Here is a 26,818-nt window from a genome sequence, read left to right on the forward strand (position 1 = left end):
AAAGTGTCTTGGACCAGATTATTCAAAATACCCACTGAAGTTTCTGTCTTTTTGATATTTCAAACAGACAGTAAAAGACATTCAACCCAGATCCAGCCTGTTTTCCTTCATGGGCAACACTACAAGAACACAACAGTCAAAGGGTGAACCAGTTACAACAAATTGTAGAGGCTGCCATTTCACTGGCAATATTTTATGTTGAGGGGAAAAAACTATGTTTTACATATGGCAAATGTATTTGTTCATCTCACCCACTAAAGCTGTTCAGTGGGATTTAAATTAAGTGTATAGGATCTAATGAGAATAAAGTAATAAAAATGTAAGTATTTAGGAAGGAAATTTGGACCAAAATACCAAAAAACTGAAATATGTGATGCATAGTAAAATAAATAAGACTTGAATTATAACACATTCATGCAACAAAGCAGCCATTTAGTTATTTTACTGAACAACGGCATTGGCCTCAAACAACAAATACATCAAAGTTTGCTTTTACAGGCCAGTGGTGACTGGAGGTGTTTGATCATATGAGGGGAAAGGTAGGAGCCGCTAGGTGTCTTACTGAGTTCAAAGACTGGACGATCACCGCCCTCATGATCAGTAGAGCAAGAAAGAGAACAGTCACCGCACCTTCGATCAAGGTAAGGGAACAAAGACTGTCCAAATAGACCAGAATGTAGGCGCTGTAAGTTAGCATGGTGAACTTTTACATTAGTTTACTGCCGAATAATGTCAAATCCGGCCATTTTCCGATATGTGATGTTTGGCTTACGATTCGGTAGCTAGCGTTTACTAGCTAACTTTCACTTAGCTGTTTGCTTAAAGAACTTCAACATTAACAGTTAAATTAAGTAAAAGCAGAGGTTCCGTTGAAGAGTGTCAAAATAAAAGTCTGAATTGCTAAAGCAGTTTAAGTGTTTGTTAATATGCATGTCTGTTTTAATTTGAATTGCCTTTCCGGAATCGTCATGACGCGTGCTGGGAACTTGTTGAAGCCATGAACTTTAAAACGAGCAAGCTAGCTAAAACTGATGTTAGCAGGTAAAGACAGTAGTTTATGAACCTGGGAGTCTGTGAAAAGACAAATTAATTATCTGTGATTAGGATAAAATGTTCTAAATGGCGGCTCGAATTGATACCGAATATACAATAAAGAACTAACTGGATAAGTGTTTAGGAACGTAATCTTACGTTGCTACCGAAACTAGCTCCGTGTTGTCCATAGAGGCTGGCTCAGTTTTAGTGTTTCAATAAAAGCAGTCGATCTCCCCCCTCTAGTTTATCGCCGAGCTGCCACTTAAGTTTGTTTTTATTTTTGTAACAAAGCGGGTAACTTAGATATTCTTTATTTAAGCCGTTTCACTTCCAAAATAAATGTGGAAACAATTGTTTATTAATAACAAACGTGGTAATACGTTTTGTGGCGCCTAATAACCTTAAGTATCAAGTTAAGCCCTGATATGGATGCTGGGTATTTTAATAGCTCTGATTCCTATTTCCCTGTAAAGTAGAGGCTAAAGATCCATTTAATTGAAAGCTGTTGTATGATGATTTATTTGTTACTGTATTTTAGCAAAATGTTTCCGTCGCTGCATGTGAAGCGGCTGTATCTGTTTGGATGCTAGCAGCAGATCTTGCACCAACAGATTTCCTAATGTTTTGTAATAATAGGTTAGGTTGTTGACTCTATAGCCATCTGCTTTCTTCCCGTTTTTACATTTCTTTATCAACGGCTATCTCATAAAACGTATAAAACGTAATTATCTGTAACGTAGAATATTTTGCAGCTAGATGATGCAACCTTTTTTAAGTTAATCTCAAACAAAATAGGTTTGCTGTTCCTTGTAGTAACTCTTATAAATGTACAGAAATGTATTGCTGTATATGATGCTAAAAACTTGATAGGAATTTAAGGACTTCACATCTGTATTGGGGCCCTATGAAATCCACTGTTTTCTACCTAAATGTATTGTTTTTGACAATTTATTTTTCTGAAACGATTGGAGTTGCATCCTAAAACATGGAATTCATAAAAGTAAAAATAGACATATGTTTTGGTGTGTTAAAACGGTGTATTAAATAACAAATGGTTTTTATAGGGGCCTATTCTGGAATGTGTTCTTGGGACCGGGATGTAAATAAACTCAACCTACTAAATATAATTATAGTGTGTATTAAATGATTTATGCAGAGTATAAAATAATACAAAACGTTACACAAAAGATAACTTGTTAGCCTGTATAATTGTTCCTTAAGGTGTTCCGCAGTAGGTTTCCACTTTATGTTGGGTTACCCCCATTGTTCCCCTCACTGTAATGTTTGTGTCTTCCTAGACAAAGTATGGCAATGACTGGCCAGAGCTCGTGTGCCTCTATGAGTAACCACACCAAGGAACGGGTCACCATGGCTAAAGTGACCTTGGAGAATTTCTACAGTAATCTCATTGCTCAGCATGAGGAGCGAGAGATGAGGTAATATTCTGACATTTTAGCTCTGACCAAGATGGATAATATGTAGCAGAGCACTTTTTGTTCTGTTTTACTTCTAGGGCAAAATATCACATTCAAACAATTTCTATAAAAACTTTCCCAAGTTTAAAAACCTTGAGTTGTTCTTCTTTAAATTGAAACCAGGAACATGTTTCATCAGGATGTGGGCTGTGTCATGATGAAGCCTGGGCAGGGCTGTTTCCTGTTGTGACAGGTTGCATCACACCAAACCTGTCAATTTCACTTTTAGTTGTTCCTTGTTGTGTTTTTTTTTCTTCAATAGACTCAAGCAATTTGTTTAATTATCAAATTTTAGATAATTGGAGCACTAAGTAGTAATGCTGCATGGATGGGGGGCAAAGTAAGTTGAAATGTTAAAAAGACAGTTTTAAAATTCCTTTGCGTGAAACAAAGACTCATTGCTGGGGAGTCTTAGTTATTTCTCTACATTGTGAACTGCTCTGAAGTTTTCGTAGCTGATATAATAATTTATTGTTTAGAAATTCTACAGTCAAAAAGATGTGAACCAAATAATTAGTAGCAGTGTTGTGCATTTGATTGGAGTTTTTGTCTGTTTATAAAGTACACCTTTTTTTTAGTTGTAAGATCATGTGGGAAAAATCATCCTGTTTTTAGATGGTCTTAAAATGGCATTAATAGCTTCTAAAAGTCTTTTGATATTTTGTTGTTAATTTTTAAAAATTATTTTAGCTGTTTTTTTTTTTTTTTCTTCAGTGGTAGAAACTGGGTGTGTCGCTTGGAGTCTTAATTGTAGAGAAACCGTAGCAGTTACCAACAAACCGTTTTCACTTCTGAAAAGCCGGTGGATTTCTCTACAAACTGAAAGTTAAACTGTGTTTCTAGGTGAAAGTATGGCGATACAGCAAAGCCTCAAAAACAGTGAATTTTGAGGATTTCTTCCTCCCCTGACTCCATTCATTCCTATGGGATTTTGGGGGGGTGGTTTTTTGTTAATTACGTCGCCATGGTAACTCCAAACGCCAAGAAAAGTAATAGCACACCTCCCGGGACCGAGCCGGACGTTTTGATATATATATTGTGGGGGTGCACGCTGCGGTTCGGGCCGCATTAAAGTGGATAGGTTTTGACCAGGTGAATAATAATAGGTGCCTGCCATGCATTGCATGGGAGGCAGTGCATTGCTCTCCTATGCATTGCTTTGGCAGGCCCCAATAAATAGCAGTAGCAATGTCTGTCTTCTTTACTCTCCTCCTTTTTCTAACACTCATCTGCTTTCTCTGCTCTTAGCTTTACTTTTCTATCAGTCTTTCTATTTTCCTCCTCTCTCCTCTTCTATCAGACTGAACGTCTATTGTAGTAGAGACATAATTTAATAACAATCCTCCAAAAACATTAGAGCGTACTGAAAAATCACTATTTAACAAATAAAATAGGATTTTTGTTTCAGATAACCTTTAGTAGTTGGATATTTGTAGAAACTAGGAAAATCCTTTAAATATTAACTTTTCTTTAATTATTTAACTATTTACCTTTTAGCAAAAAGAAAAGAAATCAAGGCAGAAATCCACCGTGAGTGATACAGAGAGCAGAAAATGAGCCATATAAAGGCAGAGAAATGACGTAGTGTTGTGAAAATAACACATATTCATTTTGTTTCATAAAAGAACATCGTATCGAGCTTTTTTATATAGGAAAGGTAACCTTAAACGACTTCTTTTGTGATCTACGTTATTAAACAAATTCGATATAATTAAAATTCTAAATTAACCTGAGCATTTCGTTGAGCGACGGGGGTCATTGAAGGGGCTCCAATAAAACAACGGGGAACACTGGATTTGCTATGGTTGCATTTTGGTTTCTGTTACTAAACAATAATATTAGAATGAATTGTCTCTACAGACAGCAAAAGTTGGAGAAGGTGATGGATCAGGAGGGCCTGGCAGATGAAGAGGTGAGGCCATACAACACATCTGAAGTGTATGATTCCCCGTTGGTACAGAGCAGTGGTTCACAGCAATTAATCTTAAACTGGTCTTACCCTTAGTTCACACTGATTACATTCCATGTCTGCTCCGTCGTCCGTTGCAAATTGTGCCCTATAGCAATTCACACTGGATGTGTTCATGCATTCAACAACAGCTGTGGCATCTGTGAATTTCACCCCTACTGAAATGCTCGCGTTTATAAATGTATAAACTATAAATTTGAATTCTTTGCAGGACAGTTATGTAACATTATGTTTTAAAATGAGCAAACATAATATACGGATAGCCATGTCCTGCAACAAACGATTTTTATGTAATATTAAATTCAGGCTTAAATATTGTGGCTATTTATGATAAACTCCAAACTCTTCAAACATATATACTATGAGTAAAAGACCACAGTGAGTCTCCAAAAAGAATTAAAGGTTAAAGGGAGGTAAACCTCTAATAAATGAATTCACAGACATTTGTCTTATATATTGCTAATATTGAATGACCAATGTGTTGCGAGTTACGTGCAGCAACACAGTTAACAAGCTGTGCGTGCTCCTATGGTGGTGTCAGCCTGACCAGCTGCCCTGTGTGCGATCTGATGGCGGAGGGCGTGCGCTACTTTGGACACAGCTCTGCCATCCTGCGCAATAGCCTGATAAATGTGAACATATGCCACGGGAGGGTTTATACAGTGAAAATGATTTTTTGTCACCAAACAAAAATTTAAACAATCAAACACATTGTATATTGTTAAAATATTGGCAAAACAAACCAAAGAACTTCAGAGCAATCATTGAAAAATTTATTTTTATGTGCATAAATGTTAAATTTAAATTCTTTGCAGGACGTTTGTTTGACCATATGTTTTAAAATGAGCAAAGCTATAACATACAGATAGCCATGTCCTGCAACAAATAATTTTTATGTAATATTACATTCAGGCCTAAATATTGTGGCTGTTTTTGATAAACTCCGAACTCTTCAAACATATATACTCTGAAAGAAAGAACACAGTGAGTCTCCCGAAGACCACGCTCACCATACCCACTTATTGCATGTGCAATTTTTATTTTCTACAAGCAGTTTAGCCCCCCCTAATCTTTGAAGATTTGGGCCTCGATCTGTATATGTCTGACGGATGACAGAGGGGGCCTCTCCGTCATGCTGCAGCGATACGGAGCCAGTGTGAATTACCGCATTGACCTCAATGGCTTCCTTTTGTGGTAGAAATCAAAACACACAGATGACGGAGCCAGTGAGAATTTGGGCTTAAACCAGTAAAAGGAATGTTTTTTAATCATAAAAATTCTACTGTGATTTTAAATCAGGCATGCCAAAAACTGAACACAAGCATTTTAAAAATGCCTCTATTTTTCAGAAATGCATGCGCCGTTCTGAGCATGCACGGAAGGAAACAGAGTTTCTGCGTTTAAAACGCACACGGCTGGGACTGGAGGACTTTGAGTCCTTGAAGGTGATTGGCAGAGGAGCGTTTGGAGAGGTAAAATACTAAGTGAATGTATTTTTTATTTTTTTTTGATGACCAATGATTAACAATAGCAAGCAACAGAAGCTCCTTTCAGATCAAAGTTACACAATAAACATGTTGTCCATTCAAACAAAGGAGATCCACTTAGGCCACCGGGTGTGTGTGCTTTCAGAACATGGTGCATTCACCTGAGTGATATATGTAAGACCTTAAAAAAGTATTCACTCCCCCTTGTCATTTGTCATGTTGACCCTCAACTCGGAATTAAAATGGATTGTTTTAGAGTTTGAACTATTTCATTTACAGGTCACACCCACAACTTTAACAATGTATTTTGTTTTTTATTGTGAAGCAGCACATTGGTTTTCATAGTTTTTAATGGATTATTCATTTTTTCAAGAATTTTTTTTTCCAGTTGGAGACAAAAGGACATAGTTTAGTTTGATTTCTTTTCATTTTATTGATTTTATGCTGCGCAAAATGGCACATTTTGACAATACACAGGATAAATGTCATGACCAAAGGTACCTGGTCATATGCAGGAGTCGTACAATGGAAATTGGCTTTATTTGACCAGATTCCCTTTTATGAGGTGAAAACCACATTTGGCACAGTTTTGCCACATTTGGCTAAATTGTGCCAAATCCCAGGTCCTCCTGACACATTGCCCACTAAAAACTTTGTGGAACAAATTTCAAAGGATTTTCATGGTGTTTTGCAATGCTCATTTAGTGAAACATTTTGGCGAGGCTCAAAAAATTAGATTTTTTCTTTATTCACAAAGAAGTCTCAAAAATAAAGGCCACTAGTGCTGCAAAAATACACTGAAATATGATTCCATTCAGTTTTATTTAATTTATGGAGCATCAAATCCGATGTTTTTTCATGAGTTTGAGCTTTTATAGTTTAATCCCGAGCGATGAACAAAGAAAGTATTTTCATTCAATAAATGTGCAACCTACAGGGGTTGGACAATGAAACTGAAACACCTGGTTTTGGACCACAATAATTTATTAGTATGGTGTAGGGCCTCCTTTTGCGGCCAATACAGCGTCAATTTGTCTTGGGAATGACATATACAAGTCCTGCACAGTGGTCAGAGGAATTTTAAGCCATTCTTCTTGCAGGATAGTGGCCAGGTCACTACGTGATACTGGTGGAGGAAAACGTTTCCTGACTCGCTCCTCCAAAACACCCCAAAGTGGCTCAATAATATTTAGATCTGGTGACTGTGCAGGCCATGGGAGATGTTCAACTTCACTTTCATGTTCATCAAACCAATCTTTCACCAGTCTTGCTGTGTGTATTGGTGCATAGTCATTCTGATACACGGCACCGCCTTCAGGATACAATGTTTGAACCATTGGATGCACATGGTCCTCAAGAATGGTTCGGTAGTCCTTGGCATCTAGCACAAGTATTGGGCCAAGGGAATGCCATGATATGGCAGCCCAAACCATCACTGATCCACCCCCATGCTTCACTCTGGGCATGCAACAGTTTGGGTGATACGCTTCTTTGGGGCTTCTCCACACCGTAACTCTCCCGGATGTGGGAAAAACAGTAAAGGTGGACTCATCAGAGAACATTACATGTTTCACATTGTCCACAGCCCAAGATTTGCACTCCTTGCACCATTGAAACCAACGTTTGGCATTGGCATGAGTGACCAAAGGTTTGGCTATAGCAGCCCGGCCGTGGATATTGACCCTGTGGAGCTCCCGACCGACAGTTCTGGTGGAAACAGGAGAGTTGAGGTGCACATTTAATTCGGCCGTGATTTGGGCAGCCGTGGTTTTATGTTTTTCGGATACAATCCGGGTTAGCACCCGAACATCCCTTTCAGACAGCTTCCTCTTGCGTCCACAGTTAATCCTGTTGGATGTGGTTCGTCCTTTTTGGTGGTATGCTGACATTACCCTGGATACCGTGGCTCTTGATACATCACAAAGACCTGCTGTCTTGGTCACAGATGCGCCAGCAAGACGTGCACCAACAATTTGTCCTCTTTTGAACTCTGGTATGTCACCCATAATGTTGTGTGCATTTCAATATTTTGAGCAAAACTGTGCTCTTACCCTGCTAATTGAACCTTCACACTCTGCTCTTACTGGTGCAATGTGCAATCAATGAAGACTGGCTACCAGACTGGTCCAATTTAGCCATGAAACCTCCCACACTAAAATGACAGGTGTTTCAGAATCAGAAAAGCTTTATTGCCAAGTACGTTTTTGGACATACAAGGAATTTGTTTTGGCGTAGTCGGTGCAATACAGTACAAATTAAACAGTATAAACATATCTACAATATAATATAAATATATGTGCACAGTTTTAAGTGAGTGAGAGTAAATATAGAGCAGTATTGGGTGCGAGAGCAGTACAACAGTACAGGTGATTGTGCAATTATGGCAGTGCAAGTAAAGCAGGAATCCAAGCTGAGCGTTAATGTAACGCATAGAGTTGCAGGTTACAAGTGTCCTGTCAGCAAAAAATGGGGGGTGCGGGGGAAAGGGAGAATGTCAAGGTGGTTTCCGGGCTTTGTTAACCAGGCTGGTGGCAGATGGGAAAAAACTGTTCTTGTGGCGTGAGGTTTTGGTCCGGATGGACCGCAGCCTCCTGCCAGAGGGGAGAGTCTCAAAGAGTCTGTGACCGGGGTGGGGGGGATCAGCCAGAATCTTCCCTGCCCGCTTCAGGGTCCTGGAGGTGTACAGTTCCTGGAGCGACAGTAGACTGCAGCCAATCACCTTCTCAGCAGACCGAATGACACGCTGCAGCCTGCCCTTATCCTTGGATGTAGCAGCGGCGTACCAGATGGTGATGGAGGAGGTGAGGATTGACTCAATGATGGCTGTGTAGAAGTGCACCATCATAGTCTTTGGCAGGTTGAATTTCTTCAGCTGCCGCAGGAAGAACATCCTCTGCTGGGCTTTCTTGATGAGGCTTTCTTGATGAGGGAGCTGATGTTCGGCTCCCACTTGAGATCCTGGGAGATGATGGTTCCCAGGAAGCGGAAAGATTCCACAGTGTCAATTGTGGAGTCACAGAGGGTGATGGGGGCAGGTGGGGCTGGGTTCTGCCTGAAGTCCACAACCATCTCCACTGTCTTTAGAGCGTTGAGCTCAAGGTTGTTCTGGCTGCACCAGTCCAACAGATGGTCCACCTCCCATCTGTACGCAGACTCGTCACCATCAGAGATGAGTCCGATCAGGGTGGTGTCGTCCGCAAACTTCACAAGCTTGACAGACTGGTGACTGGAGGTGCAGCTGTTGGTGTACAGGGAGAAGAGCAGAGGAGAGAGAACACAGCCTTGGGGGGAACCAGTGCTGATGGTCAGGGAGTCAGAGACGTGCTTCCCGAGCCTCACGCGCTGCTTCCTGTCAGACAGGAAGTCAGTGATCCACCTACAGGTGGAGTCGGGCACACTCAGTTGGGAGAGCTTCTCCTGGAGCAGAGCTGGGACGATGGTGTTGAAGGCAGAGCTGAAATCCACAAACAGGATCCTGGCGTAGGTTCCTGTGGAGTCCAGGTGCCGGAGGATGAAGTGAAGGGCTAAGTTGACTGCATCATCTACAGACCTGTTGGCTCTGTAGGCAAATTGCAGGGGTCCAGGAGGGGGTCGGTGATGTCTTTTAGGTGTGAGAGCACAAGGCGCTCAAAGGACTTCATCACCACAGAGGTCAGGGCGACGGGTCTGAAGTCATTAAGCCCTGTGGTCCTTGGCTTCTTGGGAACAGGGACGATGGTGGAGGACTTGAAGCAGGCTGGCACATGACATGTCTCCAGTGAGGTGTTAAAAATGTCTGTGAAGACTGGAGACAGCTGATCAGCGCAGTGCTTCAGGCTGGCTGGTGAGACAGAATCCGGTCCAGCAGCTTTCCGGGGGTTCTGTCTCCTGAAGAGTTTGTTGACGTCCCTCTCCTGGATGGAAAGAGCCGTCCCTGGCGTGTGTAGGGGGCTGGTGGGGGGGAACTTCAGGGTGGGGGTTGGAGGTGCCAAGGCCCCTCTTGAGGTTGGGGAGGTGGGGGTGGTGGATTGTGGCTGCAGCTGTTGGGGGGTGTCGTGGGGGATGGTTGCAGGACTGTCCCTTTGTCTTTCAAAGCGGCAGTAGAACTCGTTCAGGTCATTGGCGAGGCGTCGGTCGTTGATGGAGTGGGGGGCTTTCGGCTTGTCGTTGGTGATCTGCCTGAGCCCTTTCCAGACAGACGCGGAGTCGTTGGCTGAGAACTGGTTTTGGAGCTTCTCAGAGTACAGTCGTTTGGCCTCTTTCACTGCCTTGCCAAACTTGTACTTCGCCTCTCTGTATATGTCTTTGTCCCCACTCCTGAAGGCCTCTTCCTTATCCAGTCTTAACATTCTGAGTTTGGCTGTGAACCAGGGTTTGTCGTTGTTGTAACTCATCCTGGTGCATGATGGTACACAGCTGTCCTCACAGAAGCTGATGTAGGAAGTCACAGCCTCTGTGTACTCGTCCAGACTGTTGGTAGTAGTCCTGAACACATCCCAGTCTGTACAGCCTAAACACGCCTGGAGATTCTCCACAGCCTCACTGCTCCACTTCCTTGATGTCTTCACAACAGGTTTGCAGAGCTTTAGTTTCTGCCTGTATGCAGGAATCAGGTGGACCATGATGTGGTCGGATTGGCCCAGTGCAGCACGTGGGACGGCGTGATAAGCGTCTCTGATGGTGGTGTAACAGTGATCCAGAATGTTGTCCTCTCTGGTTGGACATTTAATAAACTGTCTATATTTGGGGAGTTCGTGGGTGAGATTACCTTTGTTAAAGTCGCCAACGACGATAACTAAGGAGTCCGGGTTGGTCCGCTCCACACTCAGTATCTGGTCGGCGAGCACGCGCTGTGCGACCTGCACGTTAGCTTGCGGCGGGATGTAAACACCGACCAGGATGAACGAAGCGAACTCACGGGGGGAATAGAAAGGCCTACAGTTTATGATGAAGGATTCCAGGTCTGGAGAACAGTGCTGCTGCATCACTGTCACGTTGTTGCACCAACCACTGTTGAGGTAGAAACAGATTCCTCCACCTTTCGCTTTGCGGGAGAGTTCCGTGTCTCTGTCCGCTCTGTAGAGCTGGAATCCTGCCAGCTGGAATCCACACAGCCACGTCTCCGTGAAGCACAAAACTGCAGATGAATAAAAGTCCCTGTTTTTCCCCAACAGCAGTTGTAGATCCTCAATTTTGTTGGGAAGTGAGCGCATGTTAGAGAGAAATATTCTAGGTAACGGTGTTCGTAGTCCACGCTGGCGAAGACGTACCAGCACCCCAGCCCATTTCCCTCTCTTCCGGCGTTTCACCGCGTGAGCAAAGATGAGCGCACCTTTGACTAGAATGTCCAAAAGTTTCATTGTCCAACCCCTGTATATGTAATGTGCAAATGTGTCCCACAAATGCAATTGCACGGTGGCCTCCTCAACTCATGATTCCGTTATGCTATAATAATTATTCTAATAATTAGAATAATTATTCTGATTAGAATAGCTATGTTGGGAATACACCTCAATCAGGCTTCGTGTGGGATGACTGGCTGGCTTTTAGGTATATTTAAAAAATTTTATGTGGCATCCTGAATGGTTGTATAGTTTTAAAGTACTTCACATAGTGTGTGTGGTGACAGTCTTCCTATTACAAATATGGGATTTTATGTTATAATGATCAGCATTGAGCTGTAATTGAGGTCAATGGCTGCAGGAAAGGAAAGACTGGTTTAGTGAAAGCTTTGGTTTAAGGGAGCTGTTTTTTTTTTTTTATAAAGACCTAGCTGTTTGATCCTGGATTTTATGACAGTTTCTTTTGGACTTTTAGATGAGGAACCTCTTTTTAAAATGTCCTTTTTGTCATCTTGTAGAGCACTTTGAATTGTATTTTTTGCTAAAATGTGCTCTATAAATAAAGTTGCCTTGCCTTAAAAGAGAACTTCTTTTGAATGTGTATTTTATCCTCTCTACTTGCTGTTTTAATTTTGTACAGAATTAAATTGTGTACAATTTTACTTTCAGTCACTGATCCCTAGGTTCTGATCCACTTGCTCCGTCCTTGTTAAATGAACCGCTTTTAATGTGCTTTACTCCTGCGCCACCACCGCACCCCCAGGGGTGCATACGTTTTGCAAGGCACTGTATGTGTTGAGGCTTTCCCTATATTTCAGGCTTAGATCCGGATCACTGTCTTCATGCAGGCTGTTTAGATGCCTTCACTGCTGTAGATACAAGCGAAGGTGCTGTGCTCCATCCTCTACCTGCTGTCTACAGCAGATTATGATGAGCAGCAGTGCTGCTGCTGTTGTCTTTGCTTTGCATATATCAGTATGTCAGACTCGCCCTTACAGTAAATCATGGGCAATAGTTTATTATTAACTCCCTAGATGAATTACATGATCTGATTAAAGAATGTGTTATCTGTAACAGCATGCATCTTTACATGGGGAAAAAGTAATTTAAACCAAAATGATTTTACAAAAAACATATTAAGCTGTCATTTTGGATTCAAATGCTCTGCAATGAGTTGAATTTAGTCAGGTATATTTGTGTTGGTGCATTCTTGTAACTTAAGTTAAACAAGCAACATTACCAGATAACCCAAACATTTGGTAACTTTTAAAATATTTTACTCAATAAGTGCTGTTGCTATGAGATAATCTGTACATGTGACTACTTTCTATAAATCATGAAATCATAGTGATCTGTCAGTAGTGTTGCCTCTCAACTGTTCTACTAAACACACGCGTATCTGTCTCCAGGTTCGTCTGGTGCAGAAAAAAGACACTGGCCATGTCTATGCCATGAAAATACTCCGTAAAGCTGACATGTTGGAGAAAGAACAGGTACACACACACACATACACACACTTTTATGCTTCTTTGCATCTGTTAGATTTATTTGATGCCTTCCCTGTCTACAGGTGGGTCATATCCGTGCCGAGCGGGACATCCTGGTGGAAGCAGACAGCTTGTGGGTGGTCAAAATGTTCTACAGCTTCCAGGATAAGATGAACCTCTACCTCATCATGGAATTTCTCCCCGGAGGTACAACCTTGTGAAGTTTCTTGTAAAACAGGAATGCTGATTATGAATTCCCTATTTCTAAGCCAGAAATGGGGAAAGACCTCAACACATACAGTGCCTTGCAAAAATATTTTTGCAATGTACCTTTACTTGGAACATTGTTGGAACATTGTTCCAAGTACAGACAAATTGCTCTCTATAATCAATAAGAGGAACATAACAATAGTGGGAAAGACTGTCAGCAGTTTTAGGTTCCGTGTAAATTGCAGAATAATAAAGCATTCAATGATGGTGAACAAAAACTTCCTGTGATCATATTCTCTTCCTCTCTGAGGCTGTGCTTGGCATTACTGCTCAGATTCTTCAGATATAAACACTGAATTCAAATCATATGCCCCTTTTCCACTGGCTCGTTTTAGGCGGCGTGGCTCGGTTTCGCTCTACTTTGTACGGTATCTGTTGTTTCCACTGACAGTGACTGAAGCCTCCAGCCATGAGTGTAGAGCGCTGTGCTTCTTTTAACACTACTGTGTTACATTGTCACATTAAAGTAATCTGCATGAAATGATAAAGAAATAAAAACATAAATAAACTAAATACTAATAACGTTTGTATTAATATATAAGCAAGAATGTTTGTTTTGTATGTCTAAAATGATCCAATGGGATAATTATCTGGACCACAGCCCAGCCAGAACTTGTAAAATGAGGCTCACGGGTTCTGATGTGAGGGAGGTTAGGCAGGAGAAGCAGAGAGGGGAGATGATACTGTCTGGATGGTGAAGCTCCAAAGTTTGCCTGAAGAAGTTACAATTCTGGGCTTTATGAGGAAGTTTTTGTTTCAGCCATGGCAATAAATAGGACAATAGGACTATAAAGCACAAAACGACCTTTAAAGTTAGTTTTAGGATGGATATTGCATATTCGTGCTCCATAGATTCAGCGGACTCGTCTTCCCGTTGGACCCGATGCAGGCAGCTGCTCTCTGCCTGCTCCTTCTTCCTGCAGACGCTGGTTCGCTAAACTACCGTCAATAAATGTTCGAACCAAACACGTCGTTTCATGGTGGTTTTGGGAAAAATGTTTGTGCCTCTGAACAGCTCATTTTATGTGTGATCAGCTGATTTAGGATGTCAGGAGCAGGGACTAAAAAACTAGTTACCGGTACGGAAAAAACTAATGGAAACGCTCGCAAAGTGAGCCGAGTGGAGTGAATTAGGGCTAAATCAAGCCAGTGGAAAAGGGGCATAAGTTTTTCTACAAGCTAGTTTGTAGAAGAGGATTTCTCTCTGTTTTAAAATTATCACGTTTTGGCTATCGCATTTAACTATTACATTAATCTAAAAACACACCTTAAATATCACAGATATCAAATATCTGTGACAGATTTGTTTTCTTTACTCCTGTCCTCCTTATGATTGATGAATGTTGTGTAAAAGATTTGGATGCTTACAAATTCTGCATGTATTTACTGTTTACTTGTACTTCAAAGCCCAGATCCACCCTGTCATTGTCTATCCATGTTTATCAAAAATTAGTCAACACTAAACTATTAAAACTAATTTGCAATGCCCATCATCAGATTTGACTTTCAGTACCAAAAACTACAGTTTAAGTTAAATTACAGGTCCTTCTCAAAATATTAGCATATTGTGATAAAGTTCATTATTTTCCATAATGTCATGATGAAAATTTAACATTCATATATTTTAGATTCATTGCACACTAACTGAAATATTTCAGGTCTTTTATTGTCTTAATACGGATGATTGTGGCATACAGCTCATGAAAACCCAAAATTCCTATCTCACAAAATTAGCATATTTCATCCGACCAAAAAAAGAAAAGTGTTTTTAATACAAAAAACGTCAACCTTCAAATAATCGTGTACAGTTATGCACTCAATACTTGGTCGGGAATCCTTTGGCAGAAATGACTGCTTCAATGCGGCGTGGCATGGAGGCAATCAGCCTGTGGCACTGCTGAGGTCTTATGGAGGCCCAGGATGCTTCGATAGCGGCCTTTAGCTCATCCAGAGTGTTGGGTCTTGAGTCTCTCAACGTTCTCTTCACAATATCCCACAGATTCTCTATGGGTTTCAGGTCAGGAGAGTTGGCAGGCCAATTGAGCACAGTGATACCATGGTCAGTAAACCATTTACCAGTGGTTTTGGCACTGTGAGCAGGTGCCAGGTCGTGCTGAAAAATGAAATCTTCATCTCCATAAAGCTTTTCAGCAGATGGAAGCATGAACTGCTCCAAAATCTCCTGATAGCTAGCTGCATTGACCCTGCCCTTGATAAAACACAGTGGACCAACACCAGCAGCTGACACGGCACCCCAGACCATCACTGACTGTGGGTACTTGACACTGGACTTCTGGCATTTTGGCATTTACTTCTCCCCAGTCTTCCTCCAGACTCTGGCACCTTGATTTCCGAATGACATGCAGAATTTGCTTTCATCCGAAAAAAGTACTTTGGACCACTGGGCAACAGTCCAGTGCTGCTTCTCTGTAGCCCAGGTCAGGCGCTTCTGCCGCTGTTTCTGGTTCAAAAGTGGCTTGACCTGGGGAATGCGGCACCTGTAGCCCATTTCCTGCACACGCCTGTGCACGGTGGCTCTGGATGTTTCCACTCCAGACTCAGTCCACTGCTTCCGCAGGTCCCCCAAGGTCTGGAATCGGCCCTTCTCCACAATCTTCCTCAGGGTCCGGTCACCTCTTCTCGTTGTGCAGCGTTTTCCGCCACACTTTTTCCTTCCCACAGACTTCCCACTGAGGTGCCTTGATACAGCACTCTGGGAACAGCCTATTCGTTCAGAAATTTCTTTCTGTGTCTTACCCTCTTGCTTGAGGGTGTCAATAGTGGCCTTCTGGACAGTAGTCAGGTCGGCAGTCTTACCCATGATTGGGGTTTTGAGTGATGAACCAGGCTGGGAGTTTTAAAGGCCTCAGGAATCTTTTGCAGGTGTTTAGAGTTAACTCGTTGATTCAGATGATTAGGTTCATAGCTCGTTTAGAGACCCTTTTAATGATATGCTAATTTTGTGAGATAGGAATTTTGGGTTTTCATGAGCTGTATGCCAAAATCATCTGTATTAAGAAAATATGCTAATATTTTGAGAAGGACCTGTATATCTTATAATCTTAGTTTGTCTTACCCGGTTTTATAGATACAACATACAGTTTCAGTCAGCTTTCAATTTAGTTCAAGTAACTAAAGTTTGTTTCCACTAACTCAAGTTTTCTCTATTTCAGTCCAATCCAGTAATTCTGTTAAGGTTCATGTTTGGCTGTATGCCAAAATCATCTGTATTAAGACAATAAATGACCTGAAATATTTCAGTTAGTGTGCAATGAATCTAAAATATATGAATGTTAAATTTTCATCATTACATTATGGAAAATATTTAACTTTATCACAATATGCTAATATTTTGAGAAGGACCTGTATTATGTTAAATGTCCCTTTTACCCGTTTCTGCCAAACTGGCTAAAAAGCTCTCAAGATGGTTTATTTAAAAAAGCTTCTTTCATTCATACAAAACAATATCTTTTCATTTTCAGTTTAAAGTTTTGGATTTTCAAAATCTTAAAAGGAACAAGAAACAAAAACTTGTGCAGTCACTTAAGTGCTGTTTGAACCTTGTTCTGATGTCCTATCTGCTGCAGGAGACATGATGACCCTATTGATGAAGATGGACACTCTGTCAGAAGAAGCCTCTCAGTTCTACATTGCAGAAACGGTGCTGGCCATCGACTCCATCCACCAGCTGGGTTTCATCCACAGAGATATCAAACCTGACAACCTGCTGCTCGACGCCAGAGTGAGTAGAGCTTTTCTACCAGCGGTTTGTTCTTTTCAGATCTCTTTACCTTTTAAAGCTTTTTATCCAGAGTTAAACAAGGGTCACCAGAATTGTTAGAGGTATAAAGAGTTAGAATGCATGGTACTTGTTGCAGGCCATACAGCTCTTTGCAATGGGGATTTTGCATACAGTGATACTGCACTAACGATACATCTGTGATATAATGTGCAGCCCTACTTTTTCAATCTGTTGCCTCCTAACTAATGTGCTTTGATTTCAACCACTAATGAAGAGTGTGTCTTGTCTCCAGGGTCACGTGAAGCTCTCGGACTTTGGCCTGTGCACAGGATTGAAGAAGGCTCACCGCACAGACTTCTACAAAAATCTGAACCACAGCCTGCCCAGTGACCTCAGTAAGCAAAGTCAGGCAACATCTTTCATTTATTTCACCATCGCTTGCATGCATCCTCCGTCGCTTGCATGAATCCTCGGCTGCTTGCATCTGTTTTTGAGTTTGTAGTGCGGGGGGGTTGGGTAGTCCTGCTTCTAGGTCATGCATGTCTCTGCTCCAACAGACCTGAATCAAAAAGCTGACCAATCTCCTCAGCCTGTCATTAAATTTGCAGGAACCTGCTAATGACCAGTTCATGTGATTCAGGTTTGTTCAATCAGGGAAAAATCTAGAATATGATGGAAGATACAGCCGTTTCAGTTTTATCTTGACCCTGTATAAATTTCTTTTACATTTGATTACCTACTTTGTATTGGGCAGCAGTGTTGTGGAATTAAATTGTAGGCCTACTGCGTGTGCAGAAAACTTTACTTTGTCAGTTCACAACTGAACTAAACTGCTGTTCTTAACGTATTGATTGTCTGTTGTAATGTTTAACACACTGAACCTACGGATTCTGATTGTTTACCTTTCTATCCTTTTTTTTTAAAGCCTATTTAGCAATAAACGTGTGACAGACTCAAAACAGTTTGTGCAACATGTGCATTGGTATAGCTCAGGATCCTTTCTGATTCCTATGAAGTGTTATGTTTCCTGTTTACTTGTCCAGAACAAAAAGGACAAACTCAAACTCTGACTTTAGGAGCTGTCCTAACTATTGTCGCTTCTATCACACAAAAATATTAGCAGTCTTGTCATTGTTGGATGTGAACACGTGAAAAAGCCGTGTTTGGTGTCCCACAGTGGGTTGTGAAAACCAATGTTGCTGCTCTTTGTTACTTTGTTTTCAGCAGTTCTTTTGAAAAGATTTTGTCCTGCAGTTTTTGAAACTGTTGCTCTTTCTGCCCGAGTCAAGAATTTTGACCTTCTCAATGATCTGATCTCACATTGGCAGTTGTAGAAGAGCCAATTGTAATAATGACTTTGAAATGAAAGACCAAACCTCATCATAAACTAGATTTTCCAAAGCCGGAAAAAAGAGCAAAGAGCAGGAAACAGAGTCTCATTAAGTTTTTTTGGCTTAAAAGACTTTTGTACTTTTTGCTTAAGAACCTGCAGATTCTGAAGTTTATCTTAAAATACTGATCCGTCTTGTTTTTACAGCCTTTCAGAACATGAACTCTAAGAGGAAAGCAGAGACCTGGAAGAGGAACAGGAGGCAGCTGGTAGGTCTGAACTTGGATCTTACTAAACTTCATTTGCATTTTGGTTACATGTTACAGGAAGTGGCATTGTGTGTTCATGTACCTGCCTCTTCATTAAAAGTAAGAATATACAGTATACACTCACCGGCCACTTTATAAGGTACACCTTGCTAGTACCGGGTTGGACCCCCTTTTGACTTCACAACTGCCTTAATCCTTCGTGTCATAGATTCAACAAGGTACCGGAAACATTCCTCAGAGAGTTTTGTCCATATTGACATGATAGCATCACACAGATGCTGCAGATTTGTCGGCTGCACATCCATGATGCGAATCTCCTGTTTCATTACATCACCAAAGGTGCTCTATTGGATTGAGATCTGGTGACTGTGGAGGCCATTTGAGTACAGTGAACTCATCGTCATGTTCAAGAAACCAGTCTGAGATGATTCGTGCTTTATGACATGGCGCGTTATCCTGCTGGAAGTAACCATCAGAAGATAGGTACACTGTGGTCATAAAGGGATGGACAGCAACAATACTCAGGTAGGCTGTGGCATTTACACGATGCTCAATTGGTACTAAGGGGCCCAAAGTGTGCCAAGAAAATATCCCCCACACCATTACACCACCTCCACCAGCCTGAACTGTTGATACAAGGCAAGATGGATCCATGCTTTCATGATGTTGACGCCAAATTCTGACCCTACCATCCGAATGTTGCAGCAGAAATCGAGACTCATCAGACCAGGCAACACTTTTCCAATCTTCTATTGTCCAATTTTGGTGAGCCTGTGCAAATTGTAGCCTCAGTTTCCTGTTCTTAGCTGACAGGAGTGGCACCCGGTGTGGTCTTCTGCTGCTGTAGCCCATCCGCCTCAATGTTCGACGTGTTGTGCGTTCAGAGATGCTCTTCTGCATGCCTTGGTTGTAACAAGTGGTTATTTGAGTTACGTTTGCCTTCCTATCAGCTCCAACCAGTCTGGCTATTCTCCTCTGACCTCTGGCATCAACAAGGCATTTGCACCCACAGAACTGGATAAACGCCCACTGGATATTTTCTCTTTTTCGGACCATTCTCTGTAAACCCTAGAGATGGTAGGGCATTTAAATCCCAGTAGATCAGCAGTTTCTGAAATACTCAGACCAGCCCGTCTGGCACCAACAACCATGTCACGTTCAAAGTCACTGAAATCACCTTTCTTCCCCATTCTGATGCTCGGTTTTAACTGCAGCAGATCGTCTTCACCATGTCTACATGCCTAAATGCATTGAGTTGCTGCCATATGATTGGCTGATTAGAAATTAGCATTAACAAGCAGTTGGACAGGTGTACCTATAAAGTGGCCGGTGAGTGTATATTTTTGTTTTAAACCGAAAGTCTTTAAAACAAACCAGACAACCATGTTTGGTCTTTAAAATGAAATCTGTCTCACCAGAACTGGTTGATTTAGTTCAGTTTATTCCTGCTCTAAATCTCAGTTTTCAACAAATCTGGATTAATAACGGATTGTTTACCAAGTAAAAACGTCAGGAAATAAAACTTCTCATGTAAACATACTGGCGCTCCTTATTAGGGCTGGGACTTTAACAAGTTCATTTTGATTCATCACAGAAAATGCATCAACAATGAAAGCATTCAGTCATACTGTGGACTGTAAACACACTTACCACCTTAAAACATTTCTCATTCTTTCAGATACCATCCCAGGGCCCTAAATAAGATGTAATCTGTTAGGAAGGTCAAAGTCCACATTCAGTCATTCCGAACTTTTTTGTTGAACCATAAAATACTTTCTCTGCACATCAGCAGCAAGCTAGAGCATCTCTTTTCTACACTCTATAGAAGCTGCTCAACTTCAGAACAGAGACATTTTCTGGAGAAAAGCAGAGAAGGTTTCTGTCTCTGAAGCTGAGATCCGGCTAAAGCAGCAGCCTCTGAAGGAGAGAAGGTCCAGATGAGACTCTGGCTCTTTACTGACAAAGTTACAGCAGATTTCTTTTTTCTTTTTTCCGTTTCTAGTGTAAACTGTTATCTTCTAGTTTTCCCTCATGTGTGCTCTGTTCGTCAGGCTTTTTCCACAGTGGGAACCCCAGATTACATCGCTCCAGAGGTCTTCATGCAGAATGGATACAACAAGCTGTGTGACTGGTGGAGCCTTGGTGTCATTATGTATGAGATGCTGATAGGTAATGTTGAAACAGTCTCTGCCTCTTTACCTTCATGTTGTTTGGGTTCGATGTGATGTATGAATGGTTTGCTGACCTCACTGTGCTGCAGGTTACCCTCCGTTCTGCTCGGAGACACCTCAGGAGACCTACAGAAAAGTGATGAACTGGAGAGAGACTCTCACCTTTCCTCCAGAAGTACCAATATCAGAGAAGGCTAAAGACCTCATTCTCAGGCAAGAGAAACGCACTCACTTGTCACTTTGTATAACCTCTACTTAATGACCTTTTTATTTGTCAAAAATGTCACATAAAATGTGCTCTTTATTAAGCAGGATCTGTTGTGAGGAGGAGCACAGAATTGGTGCTGCAAGTGTGGAGGAGATAAAATCCAACCCTTTCTTTGAGGGGGTGGACTACGACCATATCAGGTGAGGACATTATGGCTCTTAAACTGGGATACAGGAGCGCTCTCAAACAAATGTTTGTTTCATTATTTCAGTAAATGGCTCAAGGCTTCCTTAAAGTTTCTGTTTTCAGAACAATTATCATGTTGCCGTTTGTACATGTTGGGTTTTTTCCTGTCATATTCAGGGCTCAGTTGTGCCCAGTCATTTTTGACTCAGGTGTTTGGCTGTGATGTGTGACTGGTTAGCAGCATCTTGGGTTGATTTAAATGTTTGGGTGTTGCCTAAAATGAAACGTCCATTTTTCTATGTGGAGTTACGTTATTCTGGCCTGTCTGCTGTATCAATGGCCAGATCCCCTCTGGCTCCACCAGGAACGGAGTAAACTTTGAGGTTTTGTGTTGGACTGTTAGTTTCTCGTAGTTGTTTGATAACTATCACAGTGGACCCACAATTAGCTGTGAGGGGGTTCAGCCTGAGCGGAACCAGCAGGCTCAACCAAGGTAACTCCACATTGAAATATGGACTGAACAAAAAGGCACCGAACATAACAATGGTCTGTTTTGATTTGTTTAAACAAATCTGTGCATGTTTATTTCTTCAGTGTGTTAAACCTGATTGCCATCTCAGATAATCTGTGGCTCCCAGTTATCAGATCTTCTCTCTAACTTCTTTCATGGCTCCTACAGAGAAAGGCCTGCTGCCATTCCAATAAATATCAAAAGCATCGATGACACATCCAACTTTGATGAATTCCCTGACTCGGATATCCTCACTCCAACAAGTAAGCCTCCCGTTTTCTGGTTACCACTTCAGATTTTGTAAAATCTGAAATAATTTTACCTTCTTTCTGTTCTTTTTTTTGTCTTCAGCCACCCAAGTGCCCAATCACACTGAGGCTGATCTGAAGAACAAGGACTGGGTCTTCATAAACTACACTTACAAACGCTTTGAGGGTTTGACAGCTCGAGGAGCCATCCCATCCTACATGAAATCAGGGAAAAGATGAGCACCTTCTTACTGGCTCTTACCGAACCCTGAATGAGTCGTCCGAGCTGCTGCTGCTGTGTAAAAACAGACCTCTGCTCATTTATGAGAGCAGCACCAAGCAGATAAATACCACAGCTCATCCTCATTCGTTGCTTTCCATAGGAACTTTCATCGAAACTTGCTGCCTTCACTTTGTTTAAAGCTTCTGTTGGTACCTCTCCACTTTTTGTCAACGCAGACGGAACTGGGAATAGCAAGATTTCTTACTTATGCACCAATGGATGGTATTGTTTGTCTCCAGATAACCAGCATCATTTACATTCCCTCTCTGTACCAGCATCATCCTGTTGGATCTACCAAGGGCTCTTCCAAACCAGAACATTCTGTCCTTGAATTGTTCTGGGGACTTTTATCAACTCAATCATGGCATTACGTTGTCACTTTGAAGTGAATCGGGTGCTCTTCAGAGATTCTATCTACATTACTTTTTCTTTTTTTTTGAACATCACCTAACCAAAGACTAAATGACGTTTCTGCTTGATCTTCCTCTTGGAATGTTTTCTAACTCCAAGTATATATTTTTCTAGAATCCAGATTTGCACGATTTGCTCTTTAACAAATGCAAAAGTAGGTGGATTATGCATTTTGTGGAACAAACAAAAGTCTTGTTACATTTTTGTGATAAAGCATGTAACCTTTAGCACCTTAGATGATGTGGATGAGACTCATGCACAGTTGGGCCTCCATCTTGTTAGATTCTGTTTTGGGTAGAGATTTGTTTGTGGTGCTCCAGGATGCAGTTTTATAAATATTATTTTTTAACAATTGGGGGGATTTCATTATTTGTTTTAATCAGGCAGCAGCTGAAATCCTCAGGAAGTTAATAGCACTGCTATAAAAATGAGAAAGGCTTTAACTTGGAGTTCTTCTTATTTCATAGTTTAGCAAGTTTGTCAAATGAAACAAAGAATATTTGAAAGAACTTCCAGGAATACTTATTTACTCTAAGAAATTTGCAATTTTTTTCTGCTCAAAGAAACTAATCCCAGACCAACTTACACACAACTGAATTTATTTCAGAAACTAAACAGCTTGGACAGAAGACCAGAAACCTGCACTTATAGGAAACAATTTGGCCCGCTTCCATCTGAGGAAGGTGGTACATAGTAGTTCTATCAGCATGTATAAAATATTCCTAACATGCGTAACGTTCAGATGCAGATCTCTGAACTCTCTGTGCCATGACTCGCACAATTAATCGGAGGGAATAATTTCAATTAAAAGGGTTCATTTGATTGGTTGATGAATGCTTGATAGGAGCTAGGTTTGTCACGATACTAAAATTTCACACTGGTTACAGATTCCAAGGGTGTATTCACACCTGCCACTTTTGGTCTGCTTTAAACAGACCAGAGTTCGTTTCCCTCTTGGTTCACTCAAGCGATCCCTGGTCCGGACCAAACAACCGGACCGAGATCCACTTTTTGAGGCAGTCCTTGTCTGATTTCTTACGAACTCTACAGTGGTTTGCTTCTGTTGTAAATACAAACCAGTAGTTTCTGACCCAACTACAGAAAACATCAGCCTTTTGGACTTAACAAGCCACTGTAGCTCTGAACGCTAGACTGAAATCTTACCTGAACCGTACTTTGTTGCTTAGCAACGCTTGGCTTGCAGCACGCATTCTCCAACTGGGTTCCAAAATTATAAATAGAATGTTGCACAACCTGTGTTGAATGAGCTGCTCCTGACCCTCACAATGACATTATAACTGTAACAATGAAACAAACATGTAGAACGGAGGTGCTGCATGCAGGACTTCCGCAGTTAAATCCTTCCATTTTCCGGTCGGTGCTCTGTCCCGCCCCCGTCATTTCTGTCCAATGGGAGCAGTTGATCATCACCTGTTGTTTAAAATTAATAGTTTACTTGCAAAAAGTACAATGTGAAAGCAAACCGCACCTAAAGAAAAAAAACGGTCCGCTTTCGGTCCGGACCAAAGTACTTACCTGGTGTTAATACATCCTAAGAAAAATACTTCACACCATTTTTAATACAGTGGCTCCTTTTATTGAAGGCACAAAATTCTTTCTAGTTAAGAGCAAAAAATATAGTTAGTTACCATATGACAATGGTTTAACTTCCTTCATTGGGAAAAAACCAATACGTTGGGAACAATCCAGGCCTTATTTAGAAAAATATATAATTTAAAAGTGTCACTTCCCTGTTTGGCAAAACCATAGAATAGATAACACTTAGTTTTAATGTTAATAACCATTAAATATGTACCTTTGATTCAGTTGTGCAATTATGTTAATAATTGCTTATCTACAGTGTGCCACTGTGTGCTTCCATTTGCCTGTTAATTTGCTGTTGATACAGATAAATTTTACTACTGAGGCCAAATAAAGGATCAATCTGTACTGAAATAAATAGTTTCAAAACAAACATGGATCTGTGCATACAAAGCATAGTTTTATAGTACAAACAAGAATCTGGTCCATATTAGTGATCAACTACAGCAGCTGGGTGGGTTGCCATGGGTTTCTTCTTTCTGCTTTGTGAGCTTCAGTCTGGCTCAACTACCTGTTATTAGCCACATTAAACTCCTGCTAATGCCTTTACAACTTATTGGGGGGGGGGTCATTGCTTCACTATTTAGTAGCTAACTGAGCCGTCAGCTGATTAACATTGTCCTGCGTTAATTTGTACTACAGTAGAATGGAGCTTTTCGTGCTTTTAACTCTGCTCCTTGGAAGTGCATCTTGACTGGCGAGCTCCAACTGACAGATCATCAGTATTTAGCCTTCTGTGTTCATTTAGCTACATTTTAAACAAATAGCATTAGTTTATTTCGTCAGGAAGGTTTTTTACTCAATTTGGGGAAATGAGAAAATCAGTTTTTTTTGAAAACCCTAATTGGAGCTAAACAAATGTCTGTAAAGAGAAAAAAAATTATTTGTTTGGAAATATGTTTTGGCCCAAAATATAAATTGCAGTTCTTTTCCTTTTATTAAAAAAAAGGGTAAAACGTTAATTGTACAAGTTAACACATGTAAAGTTAGGGTCAGAATTCAACCCTTATTCATACATTGGCATATTCTGATTTAAAGTAATTTTTACATTTTACCAACATATTTCTGACTGTGGCTAATATTAGTGACCCAACTCCCATTTCCAAATTGATGCTCCTGTGATAGGAGGCGTTTAATTTTCAATCAGAAGGAAATTTCTTGGTTTTAATAAAACAAGACATTAAATCTACCAGGAGTATTAATTATTTTGAGCATAATTGCATAAGTGAAAATTGAAACAAAAGTTTTGCTCCCACATGAATATAGTTTATAGCTGAAGAAAGTTTCAGATTTTTCCCTCCATTCCTGTCCCTTTGTGTTGCTGTAGCCCTTTACAGTAGGCTTCTCCTGCTCACAGCATTCATGGAGTAACCCTGTCCTCACTTTGGCTTCATTGATGAAACATTTGCTGAGGTCTGATTGTGTTAAACTGTCAGGGAGAATTTTCTACTATCATGTCATTTGGCTCTCTGAGAATATGCATGTGTACTGGTTTGGTTCAAAAATATCCTCCTGATAGTTAACTGCAGCAACTACCATCCAGTGTGGATGGATCTTTAGTAGCACAGGGCTGAAAACCTTCCAGTAAACACGATATCCAAAATGCTGTCCTTTTTACAAATGAATGTAAATGAACTTTTTACAGTTTGATTTTTTTTACCCACAAGAGTTTAAATATGTTGTAAATGAAGCCTGGACCATGTAGGTTTCATTTTATTTGTAGTTTGACACTTTAAGGTATGATGTAAATAACTCTGGAAGCCCATTTCTGCCAGGTGGCACCAGCAGGCAGACAAATTCTGAGAAGTCCAATGTTTAGATTTTGTCTGCCTATAAATTGATAAAGAAAAATGTTGAGAAGGTGACAATCTGACATCCCCAGTTATGTAAAGACAGAAATGTGGATCTTTTAGTCAGATTTAGGTTTTCAATCTTTCTCCTGTTCAGCAGGAATGGTCTTCCGTATCAGCTATGGGTAGAGTGTAGATGGGAAGCAGCATATTATACTATGTTTTAGAGAAGCATGTGGTGGAGCTTTTTATTTAATTATATATTTCTTTTTTTAACTGTTTGTGCTGTTGATGAGCTCACTCTTTTCAGGCTTTAACCAAACAGCAACATGTACGCTGCAAGCAATACAACACATGGAGTGTGTTCTGAAAATCTGTGCGTGACATTTTATTCTCCGAGACGAGATGACGTTCTGTGGGATGTGGATCTTTGAGTTTTTTTTGGCTAAAGTTGCCCATGTGTGCATGTAACATATGTCTGAGCAGAACGGATGGATTTGGGAAGCTGAGTGTAAAATATTTAAACTACTTGGTGTGTATTGTGTGACTGGTGTATTGTTTTCTGCTATTTGACAATGAATTACTCTGCACTTAGGGTTGTCTCATGTCTTTATTCACATGATTTGCCTCTTAATGGAGATTAGAAACTGCTGAGTTTCCAGGATGTCCGTGTGTGGTGTTGATCTTACCTGCAGTAGAAACTAGACCGCAGTCAAACTAATCTGACTGGAGAGTCAAATACAACATTTCACGAGTGAGTTGAGTCTCTTTTAATAGTTCATGTAATTCAACCCCAGATATCTTTTATAGAGCCCGCAAAAGCAGATTTTGTCTATTATTCATCTTTATCTGCTCATCCAAGTTTGGGATGTCTTGGCTACATTCACCCAGTAGGCAAATGCAGCTCAAATCAGATTTTTTTGTCTCGCTTATGTAACCTATGTCATGTCTGAACAGCGCAATTCCGAGTTTTTTTTTCACCTCCAAAGAAAAATCAGAAGTGTGCCACTTCCATATGTGATA

At 40.9% G+C, this 26,818-nt stretch overlaps 1 protein-coding gene across 3 annotated transcripts; it reads left to right on the top strand.

Moving 5' to 3' along the window:
* Positions 1 to 579: 579 nt before the first annotated feature.
* Positions 580 to 26,390, top strand: stk38a (serine/threonine kinase 38a). Of its 3 annotated transcripts, none has more exons than XM_047371670.1 (14): positions 580 to 641; positions 2,334 to 2,471; positions 4,371 to 4,422; positions 5,829 to 5,951; positions 12,697 to 12,780; positions 12,858 to 12,981; positions 16,632 to 16,786; positions 17,079 to 17,190; positions 18,324 to 18,385; positions 20,437 to 20,554; positions 20,646 to 20,769; positions 20,869 to 20,964; positions 21,630 to 21,724; positions 21,813 to 26,390. In XM_047371670.1, exons 2-14 carry the CDS (start codon positions 2,341 to 2,343, stop codon positions 21,947 to 21,949), a joined length of 1,413 nt encoding a protein of 470 aa, XP_047227626.1. In that variant the 5' UTR covers positions 580 to 641; positions 2,334 to 2,340; the 3' UTR covers positions 21,950 to 26,390. The 3 variants fall into 3 exon arrangements, with proteins under 3 accessions (XP_047227626.1, XP_047227616.1, XP_047227619.1); XM_047371660.1 differs by lacking the exon at positions 580 to 641 and adding an exon at positions 966 to 1,041; XM_047371663.1 differs by lacking the exon at positions 580 to 641 and adding an exon at positions 966 to 1,041 and having other exon boundaries at positions 17,079 to 17,181.
* Positions 26,391 to 26,818: the final 428 nt, after the last annotated feature.

The sequence above is a fragment of the Girardinichthys multiradiatus genome, chromosome 1, assembly GCF_021462225.1.
Source record: "Girardinichthys multiradiatus isolate DD_20200921_A chromosome 1, DD_fGirMul_XY1, whole genome shotgun sequence".
NCBI classification, from domain to species: Eukaryota; Metazoa; Chordata; class Actinopteri; order Cyprinodontiformes; family Goodeidae; genus Girardinichthys; species Girardinichthys multiradiatus.

What these genes read in the sequence shown, in the direction of transcription:
- stk38a (XM_047371660.1), top strand. Translation starts at nt 998, where the DNA reads ATGAACTTTAAAACGAGCAAGCTAGCTAAAACTGATGTTAGCAG. An exon ending in AGGGCCTGGCAGATGAAGAG is followed by an intron (nt 4,423 to 5,828) that starts GTGAGGCCATAC and finishes TCTATTTTTCAG; the next exon opens with AAATGCATGCGCCGTTCTGA. An exon ending in GTGGACTACGACCATATCAG is followed by an intron (nt 20,965 to 21,629) that starts GTGAGGACATTA and finishes TGGCTCCTACAG; the next exon opens with AGAAAGGCCTGCTGCCATTC.